Raw genomic sequence first — 23918 nt, 5'->3', positions numbered from 1 at the left:
ATATATATTAGGGGTTATGCATTCTTCTTCAGAAGATGAATACTAAATTGCAGTTCAGTAGCAACCGATACTGCAAAACAGCAATTTTCACTGATTTTAAAATGTTATCTTCACTTTTAAAAGGACTCGGATGGAGTAGTGCCTAAGAAAACATCTGGTTTTGCATTGGATGGCATCAAATATTTTCTATTTTTTACAATCAACTGCACATTTACCAAAATTCAAACAATGGAAATTTTTAATCAAGCATTTTGTTTAGAAACTGTTAGGTGTCTAATCCTTGTTGAGTAAACTCTCATTTTAATCATCTCCAAGAAGTTTATCAGCTTTGTGGGAAAATAATAATGCACCTTTGCCACAAAAAGGAGTGGATTTCTGCCTTATTTGTACTGGAATTACCGTAATGCATCGCATTATATTATATTATTATTGTTTAGCATAGATCCTTGCATAGTGTTTCTTTTTTATATTTTATATTACAGTATTGCTATTTTAGGGTGTCACTTAAGTAACCTTGAGTACGCAATTTCGTTCCACCTCATGTACCGCATGTGATGCAAATGGCAATAAAGAACCTTGAACCTTGAAGCACAGCTTTTGTAATGTAGCTAGCTAATTTTGTTTGAACAGTACAGCAGACACATTTTTATTGCTTCTTAAACAGCTGCATTTCTGCAAATGTAAAAATGAGAATTTTTGAACTGTTTCAGGTATCTGTAAATATGTTAACAGTGAGGACTGTGAAGTTAAATCTCTCATATGTAGCACAGCTGAGGTACCGTTTAATCGGGGAATAGACTCGCGGTGAGCCGTCACTTCGCACACCTGCCAGTGAGCAGCAGTCACAGACTGTTAAGCTCAAGAGCTGGAAGTGTTTGTGAGTCAACGAAGCTTCACAAGCTACCACTTTCTGCGCTCATCATAGATAGATCAGCTACATTAAGAGCTCTTAGTCCTCCTCTTAGTGTGCACAAGTTTCACACTGAGCTCAGGCACTAAATTATTTCTCTTGTAAGGTAAGCAAACAAAAACATTTTAAGACATTTATGAAAAGTAGGATCAGTTTTAGAGTTTGTTTTAATAAGCTGCTCCAAAGTCCAGCTAAAAGTTGTCATTTTGCTGTTAAAGTTGTATATGTATTGTCACTGCACGACTTTTTTAAAATGTTTATTTCTATATGATTCTGTATAAGCTCTAACAAAAAGAAATAAAGTTTGATTGTAAATCTATGTTTCTGCATAAAATCGATGTGTAATGTAAAAAATTTAATCAGCACTTCTTTGGAAAACCAGTAGTAAAATGCATGCAGGTAGCACAAAACATACCACGAATTACAAGTAAAAGTGAGTTCATGTGCTTTTGTGGGCATGACCATGATATAGTTGCATTTCTTGCTACTCTTTCACTGTTGCTTTTATTTCTTTGTAATAATGGTTTGCACCATTTTAAAATTAAAATAAATGTATTTATTAATTAAAAATAGGAATTGTGACTAATAGGAAGTTAGCTGCTATTTTAAGGTTAATGGTGGATGTTGGCATCACATTCATTGTGCTTAATCACATGTGACAAACAGGAAATGAACAATTTAAACCCCCTCATTGAAAACAAACAACAGCTGACTGACGGGATGTTTGTGTGTTTGATTGCTGTTTTGACCCAGGCACCTGCTGCAATATGACCCTGCAACCATTAACTCCAGTGAACTGTGCAAGCCTCCTGCAGCCTGGCTGCTCTCTGCTACAGCTGGACGGAGAAACTCTCTTGTTCGGCCAAAAAGGCTGGCCAAAGCGCTCGTGTCCAACAGGGGTTTTTGGGGTACGGTTCAAAAAAGATGAGATGAAACTGAGGGCCATCTCTTTCTCCAGTGACTCGTGCTACCTGCCTCCACTGCGCTGTCCTGCTGTGTGTCGTCTCGACCCCCACGACGGACTTCCTGAGAGTTACCTCATCCATGGTGGTCGCACCCCAAACAACGAGATCTCATCAAGCTTGTATCTGCTGACCATGGACAGCCGTGGCTGCAATCGCAAATTAACGCTTAGATGCAAAGAGAAAGAACTGGTGGGGAAAGTGCCGAATGCTCGATATGGCCACACGTTGTGCGTGGTTCAAAGTCGGGGGAAGACAGCCTGTGTGTTGTTTGGGGGAAGGTCCTACATGCCTGCAGGGGAGCGGACCACAGAAATGTGGAACAGTGTAATTGACTGTCCTCCTCAAGTTTTCCTGTTTGACATGGAGTTTGTCTGCTCCTCTGCTCACACTTTACCTGAGCTCAGTGATGGACAGTCTTTTCATGTGGCGCTTGCCCGAGAGGACTGTGTTTATTTTATAGGTGGGCACTCAATCACCTCCGACTCACGTCCACCTCGCCTGTTTCGCCTGCGTGTTGAACTACTGCAGGGCAGCCCCTTGCTTTCCTGTGAGACTCTTGAAACGGGCTTATCAATCTCCAGTGCCATCATCACGCGTACAGGTCCCACCCACAGATACATCATCTTGGGCGGATATCAGTCCGACTCTCAGAAGAGGACGGAGTGCTGCAGTGTGACTCTGGATGAGAAAGGGATCCACTTTGAGCCCCTGGAAGCTCCCAAGTGGACTCCAGACATCATGCATAGCCGTACATGGTTTGGTGGCAGTGTTGGAGAGGGTTGCATCCTCCTGGCTGTTCCCACCGAGGGAAGGCCTTCCCAAACCGATTTGCATTACTTCTATCGTGTGAGCTTCCAAACAGACAATGAACGCCGCGAGGAAGAAGGAGACCAGGCCTGCAGCCAGAAGTCAACAGATTACGACAACTCAACCCCTCTTGAGGACTCAGAGGAGCTCTACTTTGGACGAGAGCCACACGAGCTGGAAGACAGCAGCGACGACGAGGGCGACACTTACAATGAAGAGGATGAGGAGGATGAGTCGCAAACAGGCTACTGGATCAAATGCTGCTTAGGCTGTCAGGTCGACCCAAACACGTGGGAGCCATACTACTCTACTGAGCTCCACCGGCCAGCCATGATTTTCTGCTCCAGGGGGGAGGAGGGACACTGGGTCCACGCCCAGTGTATGGAGCTGTCCGAAAGCCTGCTCCTCAAATTCTCTCAGGGCAGAAAAAAGTACTTCTGTCTGGACCATGGAGGCCTGCCCTACCAGGAGATGACCCCCCCTCGACAGATTATTCCCCTTAAGCGTACCCCCATTAAAGCAAAAGACAAAAAATCGCCTCTGACAATCAAGATGTCCCCGGCCAAAAAAAGCTTTTTCAAAAGGCTTTTTGATTAACTCTGATTTTCTTTCTTTTTTTAATACTATTATAGTTAATTTCTCTGTTTGAGGAATTTGATTTTGATTTTAAAAATTTGAAATACAAAAGATTGGAGAAAACCGCAATGTGTAAAACTTTGTTAAGTATTTCTGTGTTGCATGGCAAAATCATGTTTCATGGAAATGTTTCATTATGTGAAAAGAAAGTGTTTAATAGGTTTTAATCTGATTTCTCGTTTGGAATTTAAATAAAAACTTGTATGAATAAGACTGAAAATAACTGTGATGAAAATAAAAGAAAAAAAGAACAACTGATTTTTGTGACTTCATATTTGTGTGTTTTAAATTTGTTACTGCACAGAAACATAACAGTTTTATATCTTTTGATTAGTTTAGTTGTGTTTCTAGTTTTTGCTGTGTTTAAAATTTCCTTAGATCATGTTTTATAGATTATTCATTCATAAAGTAATACACGTTGCCTATTACAAATAGATATAATTTCACAAAGCCGGAAACAACGTCCTAAAGTAAAATGATAGATGCAAACACAAACCACAATTTTCTGAGGAGAAATATGATGGATGTAGATTTTAAGTACTGTTTTGTTACAGAAAGCAGCAAAATCATCACATTTTTGACCAACGTATTAAGACGAGCACTTTGCCCTGCACAAATCAAAACCATCACTTCAGTCTGCTTCTATTACACTTCTCCCCTCCTGCCTCAACCTTCGACATCGCCTTTCTAACAAGACTCTTGTCAGTTCAGGCATGACAGCTTGTAGCAAACTGCTGGTTGCACAACAACTCTGGGAATTTTACAAGAGTGGCAGGAATTGAATTCAAATTTGCTTTGCTGGCATACATGTCGCAACAATTTGGGAGTTACTGCCTGTTACAAATACATAATAGATAAAAATGGATAAAACTTGGGATTTATTTGCCCAACTCAGCAACGTAATGCAAGACTGACTGACTGGAAATGTTATCTTATATAAAACAGTGTCATGAACAAAAAAGAGCTGTATAGTAATCATTTTATGAAATTATATATATATATATATATATATATATATATATATATATATATATGTATGTATATGTATATATGTATATGTTTGTCTGTCAGGTCACAGACGGAACCTTGAAGTTGGGTCTGAGTTCTGGGTCTGCCTCAGGGCATCTTACTAGTGGGACATCCCTGGACAACCTCCAAAGAGAAGTGTTCAGGATGCGTCCTAATCAGATTCATGAACCACATCAACCCACTCCTTCCAGTGCAGAGGAGTGGCTCTACTCCAAGCGCCAGGATGAGGGGGCTCCCTACCCTTTCTTTAAGGCTGTGCCCAGACACCCTATGAAGGAAGTTCATTTCAGCCGTTTTTATCCAGGATCTCATTCTTTCGGTCATGGTACTCACCTCATGACCATAGATGAGGGTTGGAATGTAGACAGACGAGTAAATCGAGAGCTTTGCCTTTCGACTTAGCTCTTTCTTCACCACAACCAACTGAAGCAACACCCTCGTTATTGAGAATGGTGCCCAAATTCGTCGATCCATCGCCTTCCACCGTGAACGAGACACCCGACACTTCGACTCCTCCAAATGAAGCAAAGACTCAAGTCAAAAAAATGTTACTTGTTAAAAATTAACTGTTAAATAATTATATAATAAACTCAAAAAGCAAAATTCAGACATTTTGATTTGAGGTTATGTAAAAGTTATGAACAATTATTATCTTACTTGTTGTAGACAGATTTTATTTAATAGACTTAATTTCAAGGCAAAGAGAAACAAGTTATTTGTTATGGGTTGTCAAGAAAACAGCTAGTCGCAGGGTCAAGTCCAAAATTCAAATTAGTGCTATTTTGAACCAAAGTCGCAAAGGTTTCTAGAGGTTCATGACAGTAAAATAAACCTTTATGTTAGCATCAGTTTAGCATTTCATGATTATTCTAGTGGAAATAATATTATGTCCAAGCTGGAAAAGTTACAGCTAGCTGTTTCTGCAACTATTAACTAACCATAGAGTTTTATGTAAACAATCATGTAATGCAAAACTGACAGTGATGTAAACAATAAAAAATGGGTTTGTATGAACAGTTATGAAAGTTGGAGTTGCTTTAGGATGGCAGTGATCCACTTTGTTTTTGGTCTCATTTAAACTAGATGTTAGCTCATCAAGCTGCTCAGATTTAAAATCTGCTTTTTTCAAAGGGAAATCATTCAAAGAGCAATCTGCAGTACATCAGGTAAGATATTGTTTTTTCAATAGCTTTCCACCTCGCTTCAAGTTATCTGCGCTATTGCTTCAAGATACAAAATGCTCAGAGTAACCAAATATTTGGGGTTTGTTTCTAATTACATTTTTACCTCATATGCATGTTTTCAAGTTGATTGTAATCTGAAATTTAAAATATATTTAAATTTGACCTTTCACTAATCACGTGAAAGATGCGTAATTTTTAATAAATCAAAACACAGACAAGTTACTGTTTGAAAGTACTTGTTTTATTTCTTTATTTTTTTGTTATTTTATTTGTTGTTGTTTTTTTTTTTATTATTTAATATTTCTTTTTTTGTATTTCTGCTGTTAAATAAAAAAAAAAAATCCATAAAAATAAAAGTTGCCTTTCAGCTGTATATACATTAATTAATGTTTATATGTAGTTTCTTGTACCGGTAGTTAAAAAAATAAAATAATAAAATTAGCTAGTCGTAAACTGTGTGACAAAACAATACAAACAATAACATCAGAATTTGTGTTTATTTCTTTATTGTTTAAAACCAAGATTTAAAAAAACTACAAAACCCATCAACCACAACAATAACTTTTCAGGATGTTCCATTTGTGGTTAAAAACAAAGCAATTGTATCTACAATAAAGATCAACCTGAACAAAATGTTACACAAAATGTTACACAAAATGTTACAAATAGCTCCTTTAGTGTGATGCTTCTTGCATGTGGAATAAATGGCCAGAGATGCTTTCTTCAATCCACGTAAACATTTCACCCGATGTTTAGTGTATGTGTGCAAGCACAAACAAGGGAAAAACACCGAGATATGTGAACAAGTGAAATTCAGTGACTCATCCATCATCCATTACTTTCGAAATGTAATTCATTATGGTAAAAAATAAAATGTAAGACAAGTTGCGACATGATGCACTTTAAAAAACGATGTTACTGTGGGGCTCTGACAACTGCCCAATGAGATGTGAATATTTTATCGTTGGCTCATGGTGAAACTACATGACAGTGAAATAAAATCAAACATTCAATCAAGTAAGAAAACAAAATTGCCTGTCACAAATCAAAATGCTGAGGGCAGAAAAGACAATATGATCAATCAATCAAACAAATAAAGTTGCAGAAAAATCAGTTTACATCAGGTCTTTCTGTTTTCCCCTCACATCCCTCTCCTCTATCAAGTGTGGCAGTGAAGAAATACCAGCCGAGGAGAAAGAACCAGGTCATAAGCAGAAGAGGAGAAAAACCCCTCCATGCAAAAGAGTCCATGGGGTATTAGGCGCTCTAATGGACCATACTATATTCTTAAGGTATCAACAAAAAGGTCAGTATAGGCTTTACTTTGTGTGAAGCTTTCAAATAAATATCATCTATCTTTTATCGTGCAAAAATCTAAAAAAAAGACAAAAAATGGTTTTAAAGTGACCTGGCATCTATCCTGGCCCTTGGGGACCCCACGATAAAGCACTAAAGTCATCTTTTTTCAGAGGGCACTCATAAAACAAAGAACATTTGGGTCTCTGTGATTGCATTTTCCTTCGGCTAAAATGATATATTAAAACACTGGCCACAAATGTGGTCTTTTTAACACAATTTCACTCCATGACTTACAGCTTTTTCATCTGTTTCCATAAATATCCCCTCCGTATAAATTCATAAATGTGTCATATCCTTGCAATACAATAAAATGCATCATATTTCACAGACAGCAAAGATTAAAAAAGAAAACGGAGGACAGAATCAAAGAAAAAGAAACTTGGGTTTTACTTTCACCATGTCTCTGCTGTTCCAGTTTTAAGTGCAGGAGCTGGCAGCTAAAGCAAGATGGTACAAGCAAACATTAGTAAACAATTTTTTTTTTCTTTAGAAAGTTGCTTATGTCATGTGTAAAACACTGAATAATCAAAACATCTTCGTTGTAGCCAACAATAAATGATAACATTATGAAAAACACTTAAATTGAAACTGTACATTTCATTAATGTTCAAATTGCATCTTTAACCCAAAGCACATTGAAGCTGACATCATCTTAAAATTATTCTAAACATCAGTAAGTATTAAAAGTACAAATGTACGACAAAAGAGATATGATTTTACACTCCTTTGAAATCAATCAAAAGTCAAAAGTTGGCAACAGCTTAAAAAAATAATCAAAAATCCAGAGACAAATTGTCATTGTCCTGGATCTCTTCTGGGTCAATAGTTGCCTGGAATGCCTTGGCAGAGTCTTTGTGAGCTTCCATAAACTTTTGCAGGTACTTGGAGGTGTAAAGCCAGTGGTGTTTCAGCACATCCTCCAACTCGTAGGCCTTTGACTGACGTGCATTCATCTTCCTGAAACGCCTGAACAATTTGTTTGCTGACTCGTTTCCCTCGCTAGCCCAGGCTCCAATGGATCCATCTCTCTCTATGATTTCAGGCACATGAGCCAGGGTCTTGTGCAGGTAATTAGTTATTTTCCCGTTGTACCTATATTTGAAGGTAGAGGAGAGAAGGTCAGCGAAGCGCTGCGAGTTAAAACTGTAGCGGCACAGCTGGTCGGGGCACTCCTTAGCTGGGCAGGTGGCACGCCACACTGGCTTCATTTGGAGGTAGAGTCTCATAAGCTCCCGCAGGGCTTCTCTTCTCTCCTCTGAGGGCACCAGCTCACACACCACCTCTGCAGCCTCCATGGTCATTAACCTGCGAGCATAGTTCCCATTCATCCTCATTATTGGTTTAAGCTTCAGGTTCTTTCTTAGCTGTTTATCCAAGGCTGCCCTCCAGCTGCGTCGTTCCTCCCGACTGGGGTTGACCTTTTTGTAGACTTCCCCGATCTCATCCTGGAAAATTTTGTAAAACTCAGTGGCGTTGCCGATGTCACAGTGTAATGCATCCATGGTGGGCTGGGTCTCCAGAAAGGGCTTGGCAGAGACTCCTTTGACTCGGTCTCGCAGCTCATCTACAGACTCAGAGAAAGGATTGGTTCTCCAGATTTCATAACGGTCTAGATTTTCCTCATGGCTGCGAGTGATGGCGTGTAACACCATATTTTGAGCGGCCTCTGCTCGACTGGAGTCACAGAGAGTACAGATATATGTAGACCCCGAGGCTTCCAGCCCCTCCATTTCGCGCACCATCTTTTCATCATAGCCCGTGCCTCTGAAATGGAAGCGAAACGAGCGTGGCATGCCACCCAAGGACAGAATGAGCCTGCTTTCTTTCATTGCATTACGCTCTGCAACAATAGGCCCCAGGACACCTGTAAGTGTCTCGTGGTCTGACTCATCCACAAACATAAGACAAAGGGGCTTACAGGATAGCTCTGAGTTTGGTTTTGGTTCTGTGAAAATGGTAATTTCTTCATTGTCATCTTCAGCCTGGATAGAAACAGACATAACAGTGAAAGAGAAGCGAACAGCCTTTTCAGGAACAGCTGGTCCTCCTCCATGTTTTTCACTGACGTCGCCCATGCCATCACAACATTCCTTGATCATGACACTAAAACCTAAGGTGCAAGCGCTGTCTTCCATCCCAGTCTCTCTCAGCCCCTCCATGATGTCTTCCTCCAGATCCTTTAACGCTGCCACCAGTGCCACATCATAGCGAAAGCGTCGAGTGATGGTGTCAGCTGGAGAGTCATCCAACGAGGATGTCCATCCAGAGAGGCCATTAATAATGCCAACACTGCTAGATGTAGACACATTTTTTAGAGCTGGCTGCCATTCAAACTGGTGAAAGCCAGGGAGAAGCTCTTTTTCTGCAGCTCTGAGGGTGTGCAAGGGCTGAAAGATTTGACGACCACTGGTGGCTTTGACCGTCCTGTACATCTTATGGTACTGGCTGCAGCTCAGGAAAGTGTTGACCCGAATGGCCAAGCACACAGCAGGACTCAAACCAAAGCCTCTTCCTGCAGGGAAAGAAAATAAAGGGTACAAAGTTCAGGAAAGAAATAGAGAAAAGCAAAACACAAATGTAAAAGGAAATTAAAAGGAATGTTCATGCATAAGGAGATTTATTTAACACCGAACTACTGAAGCCCATTTCCTGTCATTTAAAAACAATAAAGAAACCAACATTTTCTCATTTGATTTCCTACATTTGAAGTCATTTCTACAAGGAGGCAGAAAGAATTGCAATTTCACCACCCAAATGTGAACATATTGTTGTCAAAATCTCACAAATACATGATTACAAAAGCCAATATTTCCCATTTTCCAGATGTTAGAAGGGGACATGGTGAAACTGGCAAAAGTGAAGCTGGCAAAAGTGATGTATTGGCTGAAGATGAAAACAGACACCAGCTGCCTTCTATTCCCCTGAGAGGAGGATGGTGCTGTCTGTGTAATTTGCAGATACAAGGGCTGCTGATGTTGTTTTGATTCTAACAGCCCCTTCACAAGACTTGTTACTGTGCATTAAAGAGAGTGTGAGAATGAAAGACTGACATACAAGATGAGTGAAAGCAAGAACGAGAAAGGGAGGACTGGGCCTGAAACAACAGGTTTCTCATTAGACAGAGATAGACAATAATGAAATGTCTTTCAATTCAAATCCCAGAAAATCACCCTCTCTCCCATCAAAAATGAACTTTTCAACTCAATGTTATTGAAGACATGGCTGCCTATAACTGTATTCCTCAGAGGTAGGTGTAAATATTAACGAGCAAACACTATAATGATTAACAATGACTTTTTGTCCTTTTTGTGGTTAGTTGATTTAAGAAAAGGCTTAAAATAGCTTTTTACCTTGCATCATGGCCTCAAGCTCATCTGCCTGCCGATGTTCATTCCCAGATCTCAGAGCAAGCAGAAACAGTGTCAGACACACCGACTTCAGATCACCACCTTCCTCTTTGTCTGCAAACACCTTCACCTGGCTCTTCAGATCTCTTAGCCGATGCTTTTGAGCACGACGAGTTAAAGAGAGCAAGTGCTGCCGGGGTCTTCCACCTTTATTGGTTAGCAAGTAGTTTTCTAATTCAGATGAGTGTTGGTTTGTACCTTTCTGCAGTTCATGGCTCAGACAGTGTGCCTTGAATAAATCTAGTTGTACATGCTCACCACAGCCTTCGCAGGGGCACAGCAGTGGCAGAGCAAACAGCGTGGATAAAAAGGTTTTGGCAGGAGAGATGAGATCATCTGGGGCACAGGAAAGGTTGCATGCAGGGCAGTGGGGTCCCAGAACGTGGATGAATTTTATAATGCAGCTGCGGCAGAAAAGGTGCCCACAGGGAGACTGAACTGGATCTGACAGCAGGTGGTCACACACCAGGCAGGTGAATGAAATGATGAAGTCCACAGGGAGCTTCTCAGAGATCAGCTTGATACTCAGGTGGGCATTCTGGCAGTGGGTGATGTTCTTGACCCACTGCTCTCTCTGGATGCCAGTTTTCTTCCAGGCTCTCAACACAGGCCCAGGGCGGTCTCCAAAGGGTCTCAAGGCTCTCTTCTCACCTACAGCAATGCTTTCACCATGGTCCCACCTGTTCCTTTTGGCTAGACTCTGCACCCTAGGAATAATTTTCCTCCTCTTCCTCCCTGTCCTTTGGAATGAAGGTTTCCTGGGAGAGCAAATGTTGCAGTGAGAAGAGTGTGGCTTCCACTCAGTGATTTTTGGTCTTGTGAAGCTGCAGACACCTCCTCCTCGAATGGCAGTCATCCAGCACCGATGGCAGAAAGAAAGAGGGTGAACTGACTCTGTGTCCTCAGTCACATCCACTTTGAAGACTTTCAGGATGACTTCCGACCAGGTTGTGAACTTACAGCCCATTTTGCGCAGTGCACATTTGCTCACTTCATCCAGAGCTCCATGAACATCATGCACAGGTCCTTTGACTTTCCTCAGCAGCACGCCACAAATACGGCACAAGCACCTGCAATGAAAGACAGCACTGTCAATTTTTTTAAGAAAAGCACATAACAAGGGTTTACTTTATATATTTAGCATAGGTAATCACCTGAGGTGGTTCATATGAGTGTCCATTTCCTGTAACTTCATATCCACTCTTCTGCCAGGGCCCTCTACATTTTCTTTGCTTTTTCCCCCCAGGCACAGTTTCATAACACTTGGACCCGCATCATGATCTGTCTCTATATTTGGAACTGCAGGAGGTGAGATTTCTAATGAGGCTCCTATCTCAAGCTGTGTTTCACTGGGTAGAGGTGCCTTCTCCATGGACTTCACCCTAAACAGCTTAAACTTCCACTGAGAATACTTAGAGTGGGGATGGTGGAGCTCAGCAGGCATGTGGGATCTGGGACCATCTGTCTCTGGGCTTTCTGCCGCCATGATGAAAATAAGATCTTAAACCCTGGAGAGAGAAAACGGAGAGGGAGACATTCTTATGAACTACTGCAGAAGCTTTAAAATAATTCCAGCTGTCTGTGGAAAAAAATGGATACACAGAAAAGACTTGAAGGTTCAAATCCCCTATAAGGATTTGAACTTGTGTGTTCTCAGTGTTGAGTCAGTCACACAATTTTAAAGCGCTGCTTGATTCCCATTGAATTTATACATCATACACGCTGAAATCCTATTGAAAAGAGGGTAGTAGGCCTTGACCTGGAGGGTCGTATTATACGATGAGCTGCGTTTAGATCTTGTGTAAAATGCATGAGTCAAGTACTGGAAGATCAATACAACGCCCAAATTTTCATTTCTCTGGTCTCCATACCCATCATTCCTGTAGTCCCTGTGTCTTTTTACTTTTTTTCCCTTTGACACAGCACATTTTATAAGAAGCAACTCTTATCCCTGTAAGAGCTGTCAGTCATTTGCATTCGTCATTTTCTCGATTGCTGGGAGAATCGGAGCTCTATGAGGGTCCAACTGGCATTTTAAATGTAAGAAAAATCGGAAAAACATGTAAATTATTTCATAATACAAATCTATTGACCAAACAGAAGCAGAAAAGAAAACTAGAAAACCATTATATTGAATAAGCATTAAGAAAAGACAGATTTACTTGATTCAAAAATTGTATTTCACCCAACATACTCTTGTGATACAGTACAGGTAAAATCAATCCTTATGCTGCTGCTGATAGATCGTATTTCATCTCCTCCCATACTGGTTCTATTACCAGTTCTGACAATAAGACAGTCAAACAATCTCAGAAACTATTATGTCCATTTTAGCCTTACCGTTTCACAGCTATAGCAGGCACGCTGCAGAATCTTCTGTCTATCCATCTTTTAGTGTTCTCACTATGTTTTCTCCCTCGGAGGCTGGAATCTGTCAGTCTACTCTATTTCCTAGATCTATGTCTGCTTCACAGGCTCAACTCTCATCTGAGACAAACAGCTGAGCCTGTATGCATGTGTGTCAGCTGGGCTCTTACCTTGTTTTTTTTTTGTTTTTTTTGTCTCAGCTGGCTTCTAGCTCCCTTGGGGGCCCTTTCTGCATGGGAGCACAGAGGAAGCCCTGGAGCCAGTCCCCTTCACACACCATACAGTATTCTGTTTGAGAGAGGCAGTTTGGAGCTTCTGTTAACAGGAGCTGTGGTTTCATACAATGGGATTGCTTCATGGTGGGTTGTATTTATACTCTTGCCATGATGGAATCCCAACAGTCAACCCTTGCCACCTGATAGAAGCAGCTGACAAAAACGGGGGGGAAACAACAAGGTCAACCCCAAAGAGCAGTTGCAGCAGTTGCATGTACAGAATCCAGCAACACAACCCAAAACAAACAACTTTTTTTTACCACAACACACTGATCCTCAGCTCCTCATATCCATCTGCAGGTTCACCTCATCCAGGTGGCTGCACTGACAGAAAAACTGTTAACTTTTGAAAATGACTGAGTGTGCACACACAGAAGTGATCCCTAAGAAAGTAAAATAAGTATTAAAGTTAAATTACTACCGTATAATGAGAACTTTATTATAGTTTTTTTTTTAATTACTTTATCTCATTCTGCTCTAAAAGTGAAAAGAAGCTGCACAAATAATTCATATTAGGTTGGATGCACAATATTCACGACAGTTTTGATATATAAACTAGATTTTTGAGCAACAGAAAAGCAAATACCGTATTTTTCGGCCTATAAGCCACTTTTTTTGCATACTTTGCATGCTCTGTGACTTATACGCTGAAGTGATGTATTTATGGATTTGTTCCCATATTTATAAACCTATTTTTGGCTGAGATATGACCATTTTCATTTATTCCGACTGAAAATGTCAAACACTACCATTTTCAGCCGCTAGATGGCACAAGTAAAATGGTATACCATTGTGTCATGTAATAGGTTAAAAAGTGCCTATTAATGACACAATCAGCTTGCCACAGCCTGCCACCTTCGTCCAGTTTGCCTGAAGCAACCGTCAAATCAGCTTCATTCCACTGTGCTGCCCCGGCAAAATGCAGCTAATTTGACCACCGAAGTGCATTTATTAAGTAAAAGTTCAACTGAGACACACCTTTGCTATAATATCGAGCAAACAAATAATTGCTTTTAGGTGGTTATCTTGTTAAATTTCGAAGAAATGCACAGCGAGTCGTCCCTCTGCGCGTTCCATCAGCCGCGAATCGGCTTTTGAAATGCAGCTGATTTGACCGTCAAAGTGCATTTATTAAGGAAAAGTTAAACTGGGACACAATATAATTTTGAGAAAACAAATAATTGTTTTTAAGTGTTAATCTTGTTAAATTATTGTTAAAGTCCTTTCATGCACACTCCCACGGCCATCATTTGGCAACCAATTGATTTTTGGCACAACACCGGCCCACATTTCCAGGTTCGGCCCACATTTCTGGGTTGTCAGCGATGACGTGTAACAAATGCGACGCGTTAGCGGTGACACAAAATAGATGCAACTTATTCGGCAAAGCAACATATTTGTGGATTTTTCCACTTCATTAGACATATTTGGACTGATGCAACTTATAGGGCGGTGCGGCGTGTATGGCGGAAAATATGGTAAGCTATCCATCCATTCATCCATCCATTATCTTTAACCCGCTTCTTCCATTTTGAGTCACGGGGGTCACCGGTGCCCATGTCCAGCAATCACTGTATGAGGGGCAGGGTACACCCTGGACGGGTCGCAAGTCCATCACAGGGCCACATAGAGACAAACAACCATTCACTCTCTCACTCACACCTAGGGACAATTTAGAGTTACCAATCAGCCTAACATGCATGTTTTTGGTCTGTGGGAGAAACCGGAGTACCTGGAGAAAACCCACGCATGCACAGAGAGAACATGAAAACTCCACCCAGAAAGGCCTCCGGACCGGGATTTGAACCAGGGATCTGCTCGCTGAGAGGCAGCAGCTCTACCAGTTATGCCACCGTGCTGCCTACGGTAAGCTACATAGTCAAAATCAAAAGATGTGTTTAAAATGTCAAGTGTCTAAAAAAAAAATCTGTGTAAAGTATCTGTTTCTGGTATTTTGTCCAATTCTCACAGTAACACGTTTTATTCACCTCTTTGCTCACCATTCATAATGAGTTTGGAATATACAGCATCATTTGATGTGGCTTCTCAGCATGTTTGCAGAGTATTTGCCCAAGATCATTCTTGTTTCTAATTATCCAGGGGATTAATCTGGTGTATTCACCACAGGAGCCTGTTACTGTTGCTTTGGATTTGCCATCCAAGTCATTAGATACACAGTCAGTGGGCACCAAACAACAGTTGGGTCTTTCCCAGTCTTGTCAGCCTAACAAGAGAGCAGGAAGAATACTGGCAGGCATTGCAGCTTATATTTGGTGCATATGGCAGAGCATGACCTTAGCCAGCAGTGGCAGTTTTTATTTGTTTGTCTGTCTTTTCAGCAGTCACATCTATTCACAGGAAGCATTACTGAGCAAAGTTAGCAGTTTAGAAAGTGCAGTTTTTAAGGAGAATTCAAATCCGTCACACTCAGCCAAGAGATCTGAGGAGCGCAGCGCCTGATTCATTATGTATCCAAGAACAAACAAATGATGGATTGTTGCAAGATGTTCCAAGCCTATTTATAGTTGATGGTTAGATTTATGATGGCCAAGTAGCCACATGATTTCAAGGTAAACGAAGCACCTAGCTCCATGGCAGACAGAGACAGAGCTGCAGATGTCTGCCTGACAAACAAGCAGTGACCCCAAGAGACCCTTATCTCTCTGCGCCTGCTAATTGACTTGTTATTGATCAACTCAAAGGCAGTCTGATTTATGAGGAAGAGGACTTGTGAAGACAGCCACCTGGCATGGAGCGGAGCGTTATGAATGTGGGAAGCAAACCCCAGGGGACCACAAGCTGCAGTTTAGGAGGACATGCAAAAGTTTGAAATGCACCACTGAATGAAAGCCTCACACTTGAAAGGAATGTTCTGGTATGCTTTTTTTAAATTGTGATGATATGATGAATTTCAACAAAGATCAGGGAGCAATGTGCAGCAGTAGCAGGTGTTTGCAAGGGTATGGAAGTGGATGAGTAATGTTGGGCCTGTATAAGTTTGGAGAAAAGGCTGAAGTGAAATAGGGAGAAAAGTGGAATAAAGAGGATGGAATATCTCTGTTGAGGAGCTGGTGCCAGTGTGGGTTACAACCAGTTGTGTAGTCTACGCGATATGCAGGTATACAGCGTATACCCACTAAAAAAAGCTTGGGAATTTCAGCATGCCCACTTAAAAGTTCCCAATGACACGAGCCCATGTCCCGTATCATTGGCAATGATACAAGACATGGACTCATGTCATTGCCAACACAACTGGAACATTTTATAGACACAATGAGTTGGTTCAACCTGTTTTATTTTTGTATAATTAATACTTCTGTACTTACTACTTAATACTTGAACATGTTTTGCTTTGATAATGTTTTATAAATTCTATAACCAACTATAACAGAGTAATATTGTGTATGCTGTTCAGTGTCAGGAGGGCTGTGATCAGTCTTACATCGGGGAAACTAAACAGCCACTGGCCAAAAGGATGGCCCAGTACAGAAGATCAACATCATCAGGCCAGGACTCTGCGGTCTACACTCATCTCCAGGCCAGTGGTCACTCTTTCAGGGATGAAGATGTTCACATCCTGGATAGAGAGGAACAATGGTTTGAGAGAGAATTAAAGGAGCCATCTTTGTGAAAAGAAATCATCCATCATTAAACAGGGGTGGAGGCCTCCGGGTTCAACTGTCCCCCTCTTACAATGCTGTTATTGCTAGTATCACTCAGCCCTCTGTGAATAGTAAACAGCCATCAGGGTGCTAATGATCCATCGTTAGGCTGATGGTCCTCCTTGATCATGTGATCAGCTGGTTAGGGTTAGGGTTATCACCTCAGACTGAAGAAGTCTTTCGGATGTAAGACAAAACGTTTCTACTTGTTTTTTTTTGTTTTGTTTGTTTGTTTTTTTTGTTTTGTTTTGTTTTTTGAATGTCCAGAGGACCAGACTTAACTTTTTTAGATTTTTCTACCTGGATTGTTGAGCATGCATCAGGATAAATTCTATCACTTTTTTTTTATACAAAGCCAACTCTTTTACAAAGTTTGTTGTACATTTATTCAAATAAAAGCATCAGAGAAATTTTGAAATGTTCAATATGCCTAAAAATCAAAATAAATTGACGATTACATTGTAATAACGGGTGTACTTTGGTTTCTAAGCACAGTATACCCACTACAAAAATGTAGACTACACCACTGCTTACGACAAAGATAAGGATCAAATAAATATAAAGTCGTCTCAATAATCCACCCTTAAGAAACTTCATAGATGTCACTTCCAGATATGTGTGAGAGTAAAACAAGGACACGGACAACAAATAGAACAAAGGAGCAAAATGGTTGTGAAAGACACAGAAGAGGAATATAGCAGTGATGGTTTGAAAAGGAGTTGCACAGGATAACAGGCTTAGATCAGAAGAGAGAACACAAAAGGACTTAGGCTGATTGCAGGCTGTGACAAGGAAAGGGGGAAAGAGATCAAGCCCTCCAGGCAGAACTACATAAGCCCAAAAAAGTCCTCAGACAGCTCAAGTCACACGGCAGCTTATGAAAATGTGTCAATAGCCGAAATAGACAATGAATGAATTTCTCAGCTGCACTGGTATCTCCTTCAGAAGGAATAAAATGTCAGCAATGCCCACATTTGAATAGACCAACCAAAATTGCACCATGGTATTTCAAAATGTCATGAAGAATGTGCAAATCTTTGTGATTACATTCAGGGTAAAGGGGGCATTTCACTTTTGTATTTTCCCCATGTGTCTTGCAATATATTAGGCATTTGGTATGCAAATTTTTAATTGCAGTTTCAAAGCACGTTCGACATCTTCTTCTGCGCCTCGCAGACAATTCTGAGCTAGTCTGTCCAATTCTTCCGTTCCTCATCCAGAGACATGATTTTGTAGATTAATACTCAAAGAGGTAGATTTCAGCACAGACCTATTCATCAAAGCCTCCTGCCAGAACAAACCCCTTACCCAACTACTCAAATTCCCCCACCCCCTCCTCTCATTCATTTCCCTGTCTCTCCTACTCACTGTCTTACTTCCTTTATCTCACTCCTTTTCTTTCTCAGATTTTGTTCATAATCAAAGTTCAGATTATCCATATGAAATGGTTAATTAGCTTCCCTCGCTTCTGTACCAACGGGTTAATTTTGCTTTCACTCACAGAGTGACAGCCAGATGAGTGATGTTGTCTCAGAGTCATGTGTGACCCAGTATGACTTGGCTGCATTTGTTGTTGGCTCATCCAGACTGATGGAGTTGTAGCAGAACGCCTCACATCAAAAATGATGTGATGGATAAAGTGAAAAATGCAAAAAGCATGGCTGTATTTTATTTTTTTTATCCATCATGAAAATGAATAATGACATTTTTTTTTTATTATTATTCTGTATTAAAAAAACAACTGAACAAATGGTACATGGACCCCCACAGCCTTCATGAGATTTATATATTCTTACTGTAAATTGTTCTATTGTTTTATGTTGTTAATAAAGTAAAAACACCACTTAGTTTGGCTTAATGTAATTCCATTTTTTCAAATGTGATTCGGTTTTCTTCAAATATAATTCAGGTTTTGTTTTTTTCAAACGTTGTGTTCTTGTTGTGTTTATTTATTTATTTATTTATTTTATTAATTTCAATTTTTGAAATATAATTCCTTTTTTCAAATGTGATTCTGGCCACTTCCGCTTCGCCCACTTCCACTTTGGCTTAATGTAATTTGGTTTTGTTCAAATGTAATTTGGTTTTGTTCAAATGTAATTTCATTTTTTCAAATGTTCTGTTTTTTCAAATGTTGCTCATTTACACCTCAGGGCCACCGTACCTTACAGCTAATGTCACAAAGTCTACAAGCAAGATCTACCACATGCTGCTGACAGCATTTACATAAAAATATTTTTAAAATTTCAGCTTTAAAAAAAACATTTTGTTGGGTATTACAGTTTGACCATACCAGTTTTATTTTGATTTTTTTGCATAACTTTCCATGCAGCACTGCGAGTATTTTGATTTTAATCCACCTCAGGTCATCTGTTGGTGAGTTAATGTGAGAAACAACTTACATTTATACTGACTGTCCCCTGCAAGAACTTTTTTTTTTTAAGGTGAAGGGGATTTATACAATTCTAGAAAAGTTTTCCAAAAGGCTTTTAACGAGCTGAGCCTGCACAGCACTTTACTGCAGCATTGTGGTGTGGTGCAGCCCTCTGTAAAGTTAGCCCTGCATCTGAGCAGACAACCCAGATGAATGTCGATCCACTCACAATAAACTGAAGAGATTAAATCCTAAGCCTTATTCAGGGGCGCCAGAGAAGAATTGGTGAATCAAGACCAGTGTATTTAATCAAAAAAACAATGCTCTTTAATTCTGTGTTAATTAAATGTAGATTTTCCTGATTAAAAAGCAGTCATCCTGACACCAGGGGTCCTTCAGTGACATAAATATCCTCTCAGAGAGTTTGTCTTGTGTATAATCATGCATTAGTTCAATTTTTTTCCAAACTGTCTGGAGCTGGTTTACACAGAAGGTCTGTCAGCTGAGGGATTGCATTAAGCAAATACAAACTCAAGATTTCAAACTTTCATCATCCTTAAAGAAAATCGTTCCTGGCAAATCGTTTAAATTGCCATAAGTAGTTTGCATCTACAAACTTTTGGAAAAGGATTATGTAATTCTATGTAGATTTCTAATTCTATGTTGATGGTTTTTTTTTATGATATATATATATATATATATATATATATATATATGTGTGTGTGTGTGTGTTTGTAATTTAAAGTGGTCTATAGTCTTTGACACATGTAGAAGTCTTCAATAAAACTCTCTGTTAAACAAAACTATGTTCGTGTTCTAAAGTCCTTTTTTTTTCCTGTAATCAAAGACCTCATATATTGCGTAACGTATATCGTCTGGACTTTCATGCTTCACATTATAATCAATCAGCTCATCACTCAAATCAGACTTAACTTTATAGGCACTTGACTTTGTTGTGACATGAACTAAAATCTAACATTTGGTTACTGATGATGAAAACTGTTTAAAACAACATGTCAATTTAGACAATCATGAAAATAAACCTTTTATAGTTCATTAATACAACTGTGGATTAACAGTGTTCTTAAATGAAACAGTGGATTAATCATTTAACTGGTGTTTCCACCATTATTCCCCTTACAGCCACTGAGATGAAAATCCAAAATGTCCATCACTGGAGAACCCTGTACCAAGGAGCAATGGTCAGAGCGTCACATGCTGATTCTGGACTGATTCAGTGGTCTTATAACCTGATGTAATGCACACACAGATGATAGCAGAAGAAGGAAAAGGTTGTTACAGATTCTGTGGATAGGTGGGGGTTCTGTTTACGAAGGTTGTTGTCATTTGGCAGCTTGTTCTGTTGGAGAATAGAAGAATTTCTGAAGCCAGAGTCTTGGCGATGAAGAATTTATCAACCAGTCATTGCAATTATTCACACGATCCAACAGGGAGCCATTTAGTTTACAAGTCCAGACTAAATTATACCTTACCAAGGAAAGGATAGGGATAGCTACAAGCTGTATGAGCACATAAAGAGAAATATACAGTAACTGTTTGAAAAGTATAGGTTGGAGTTCTGTCTCGGTTCAGTGTAGCCTGTGGCTTGATCCACACTGAGAAAGAATTGAGCAGTGGAGTCCAACTCAAGGGCACATAGTGTTTGTTCACTATTGTACAACACAAAGTTGCCTCAGGAAGGAACCAAACATGTATTCCCTGTCTTGGGAGGACTGACTAGCACCAAATACATAAAGATCACAATAAACAGACCATCAGCCCGCTTGGTGGCAGCTTTGGGACCAGACAGATCTGGTGGTACTGATGCAGGTTTGTATTTGATGGTCTGACAGTAGAAGCAACGGTCTCTGCATAAGCAATAAAAATCCTGACAGAAAAGGGAAAGAGGTGAGGGAGAACAGTGATAGCTTTCCTTTAAAAATGTTGATATAAATCCTATTCTTTCCATTCTCCTCTCTGCTTTTTACTAACGTTGCCTTTTGGCTCCTGGGGGAAGTACGCCATTCAAATGCTTCCCTCCTCTTTTTCGTCAGAAACCTGTAGAAGAGACAGGGAGATGTAGAGCATTTGAGATTGTTTATTTAGTCAAAGGGAGTTATGTGTATGGAAATTTTGGGAACTGAGGAGGGAGGAGCTGTGTACTTCATCTGTCAGCAGTACATGAGTGAATGATGTTGTCTTTCTCATTTATTTATTCACTGTTTTTGTAGAATTGTAACATTTATAAAGCAACTGTAGTGCTCCGTTCAGCATAGCTTGACATACATGGAAACATGCTGATGTTTACCAAGCCCAATTTTTCTAATTGTTGGCTGTAAAGAAATAAATGTCAAAGCACCTGCTTCTGTTTTTTGAACCTTGAGTTTGTTGTGGCGGTTGTAATAATATGAGACCTTTATTACAGGGAGTGTGCCATAACGCCAGATGCCACTATAGAGTATGACAAGGCTGTTCAACTAAACTGCTCAGGGGGCCACAGTTACTGAGAGCCAGCAGCTCAGGGGCCGGACATCCAGCATTTAAAGTCATTATGTAAATAAACCAAGTATTACAATTTTACCTTTTAAATTTGTTTATTTTGTTGCATTGAATCATAAATGCAACAAACAGAACCCAAACCCAGAACCTGTTAATTTTATTTTTTTATGAACTCATTGGTGGGTGGAACTGAAGTCACCCATGGGCCAGAAGTGGCCCGTGGGCCGCCAGTTGAATAGCCCTGGAGTACGATGTTGCCCCATATCTCATGTACCTTTGTTCAACAATGTTCAGTCAGGTCATCTGGACAGTTTATTTTGTTGTTGAGAGACGTTTCGCCCTCCATCAATCTGAGAAGTCACGTACAAACTGTTTTCCCCACCAAGCAGTGCACTCCTACAGTGGACCAACCAGTTTGCTGGTGATAAGATGGTCCAGATGACCTGACTGAACATTGTTGGATTTCTTTACCTGGATTATTGAGCTTGAACTTTGATGTATCTTTGTTATTTTTACCTACAGTCTCTTTTACGCAGTGCTGTCACTGCAGTGCCCTCTAGTGACAAGAAGCAATGATAACAACTGAACCGACCATAAACACATTCAACATGTAAACCTAAGAATGCAACAAAGTTGTCTTTCTATTGTCACCATTTTGGGCTTTTTTGTAAGTGATCTTTGAAAACTGGTAGAGCACAAGTGTATTTAAATATGAATATTCTTGAAATAAAGGAATTATTCTGCAATGATTGACCACCATTCCAATGAAAATGAGTAAATCTAAGTTAATAGCTCATAATGGAAATTGGAAATAAATGATTCTAAAATTGTTTCAGTGAATGAGCCCATGTCCTTTCCTTTTTTTTTTTTTTTTTGTGATAAGGCTACTATCAGTACTTGTTTGTACTTGTAGTTTCATTTTTTTACTGAAAAACACGGAGCTTTCTTTGTGACAACAGATGTGAATATAAACTAGAAGCTTGCTGACTGCCAATGACAAAATTACACTTTTGATGTTTTGAAAACTTTGGCAGTTTTGCAGCGAGTGTGAAGCATGTCATGTTTGTATGGAGGACGATGAGGCTGACTAAATTAGAGACTAGAGTTATTTAATGTCATTTCAAACTCTGTGTAAAAATGATCTGAAAAAGTTGGCAAGTAGCATCCAGTTAATTAAACTGTTTTTGATGATCAACCTACAAATATTTGTGGAAATGGATTTCATAAAATAAGTTACATGCATGTTTTTAAACCACGAGTTTAAAAGTAGTTTAAATGAAAAAAACAGCAGATAACACTATATTCAACCAGGATAAAATTGTAATAATTGTCACAGTAAAACTTCCCCAACTGTGTGCTTTAATCAAAACAGCAACTTTCTGTTCTACTAGTTAAAGTTTTTATATTTCAGTAAAAAAAAAGAACCATGTAATTTGTCATTAAATTCATGCAACTTTATTTGATTTTAAGCTTAGTTTAATTACATCTTTTGACTATACAAGTCATGAGAAAGAGTTGAGGGGCAAACTTTTTGAAAATAAATGAACGAGCTGGTGAGTAAAAAGTAAATAATATTTTTAATGAGGTTATTTGTTGAAATTTGCTTTGCAAAAAAACATTTTTCATTATTATTTTGTAGCTAAAGCATGATGAAAAAATTTAGAGAATGTCAAGGTTCATACTCAGTGATAATAGTAATTATAGAGCATAAACCTTGATGTTTTGAACCACTTTGGTCATGTATGCCTCAAACAAGTCGGCGGGGGGAGAAGGCGGCCTCCAGAAACCACCTGAGCACCATCAAACTGGTTGACCCACTATGTGAAGGTGCTTTTTATAAGACTGAGTTTGTTGTGGCTCCTTGGACTGAAGAATTATTTTGGATGAAAGACAAAATGTTTCAACAAAAAGAAACCGTCCAGAAGACCTGACTTAACTTTGTTGAATTTAGAGACTTATTAAAGATTCTTAAATCCTGATTTGTCATAATCCATCTATAGCTATCTCAACTAAACCTTTTTATTTTCTTTATTTCATTTTGAACAGTTAAAATATCAACAAAACAATAAACATAAATTAAAAAGGTAATATTTCCACCAAAATATTCTGTAAACAAAACAAAAATGTTGGAAAATGGATCAGGAAGAAGCAATGTCTTGTCCAGTCCTGTCCGTAAGTTTACATACAGATTCTGAATTCAGTATATACATAAATGCATAAATACCCATACATGCATAAATACTGTATACATGCAGACATTCATGCATAGTTACATATACCTACACATACATAAATATATCTGCAGATACAAATTTACTCTATATCACCTACAGATCAAAGCTTAATATGCAAACACACAGTTAACAAATTAACAGCTGGAATAACAGCATTTTGTCTCATTCCTTTTTATACACATTCATTTTGTAATCCTTGTATTTTCTCTT

At 39.4% G+C, this 23918-nt stretch overlaps 2 protein-coding genes across 2 annotated transcripts; one reads left to right on the top strand and one right to left on the bottom strand.

Annotated features, from left to right (window-relative positions):
- The first annotated feature begins 1677 nt into the window (after positions 1-1677).
- On the top strand, positions 1678-3279 carry rag2 (recombination activating gene 2). Its single transcript, XM_037682718.1, has one exon. The coding sequence runs from the start codon at positions 1678-1680 to the stop codon at positions 3277-3279; it is 1602 nt and encodes a 533-aa protein (XP_037538646.1).
- A 4384-nt stretch (positions 3280-7663) lies between these two features.
- On the bottom strand, positions 7664-11783 carry rag1 (recombination activating 1). Its single transcript, XM_037683171.1, has 3 exons — positions 11452-11783; positions 10241-11367; positions 7664-9402 (listed from the first exon to the last, which is right to left on the bottom strand). Exons 1-3 carry the CDS (start codon positions 11781-11783, stop codon positions 7664-7666), a joined length of 3198 nt encoding a protein of 1065 aa, XP_037539099.1.
- Positions 11784-23918: the final 12135 nt, after the last annotated feature.

Source organism: Nematolebias whitei, chromosome 10 (assembly GCF_014905685.2).
Source record: "Nematolebias whitei isolate Nwh7 chromosome 10, NemWhi1, whole genome shotgun sequence".
Taxonomy (NCBI): domain Eukaryota; kingdom Metazoa; phylum Chordata; class Actinopteri; order Cyprinodontiformes; family Rivulidae; genus Nematolebias; species Nematolebias whitei.
The sequence above is the reverse complement of the archived record's forward strand: the minus strand, read 5'-3'. Positions and strand labels throughout refer to the sequence as shown.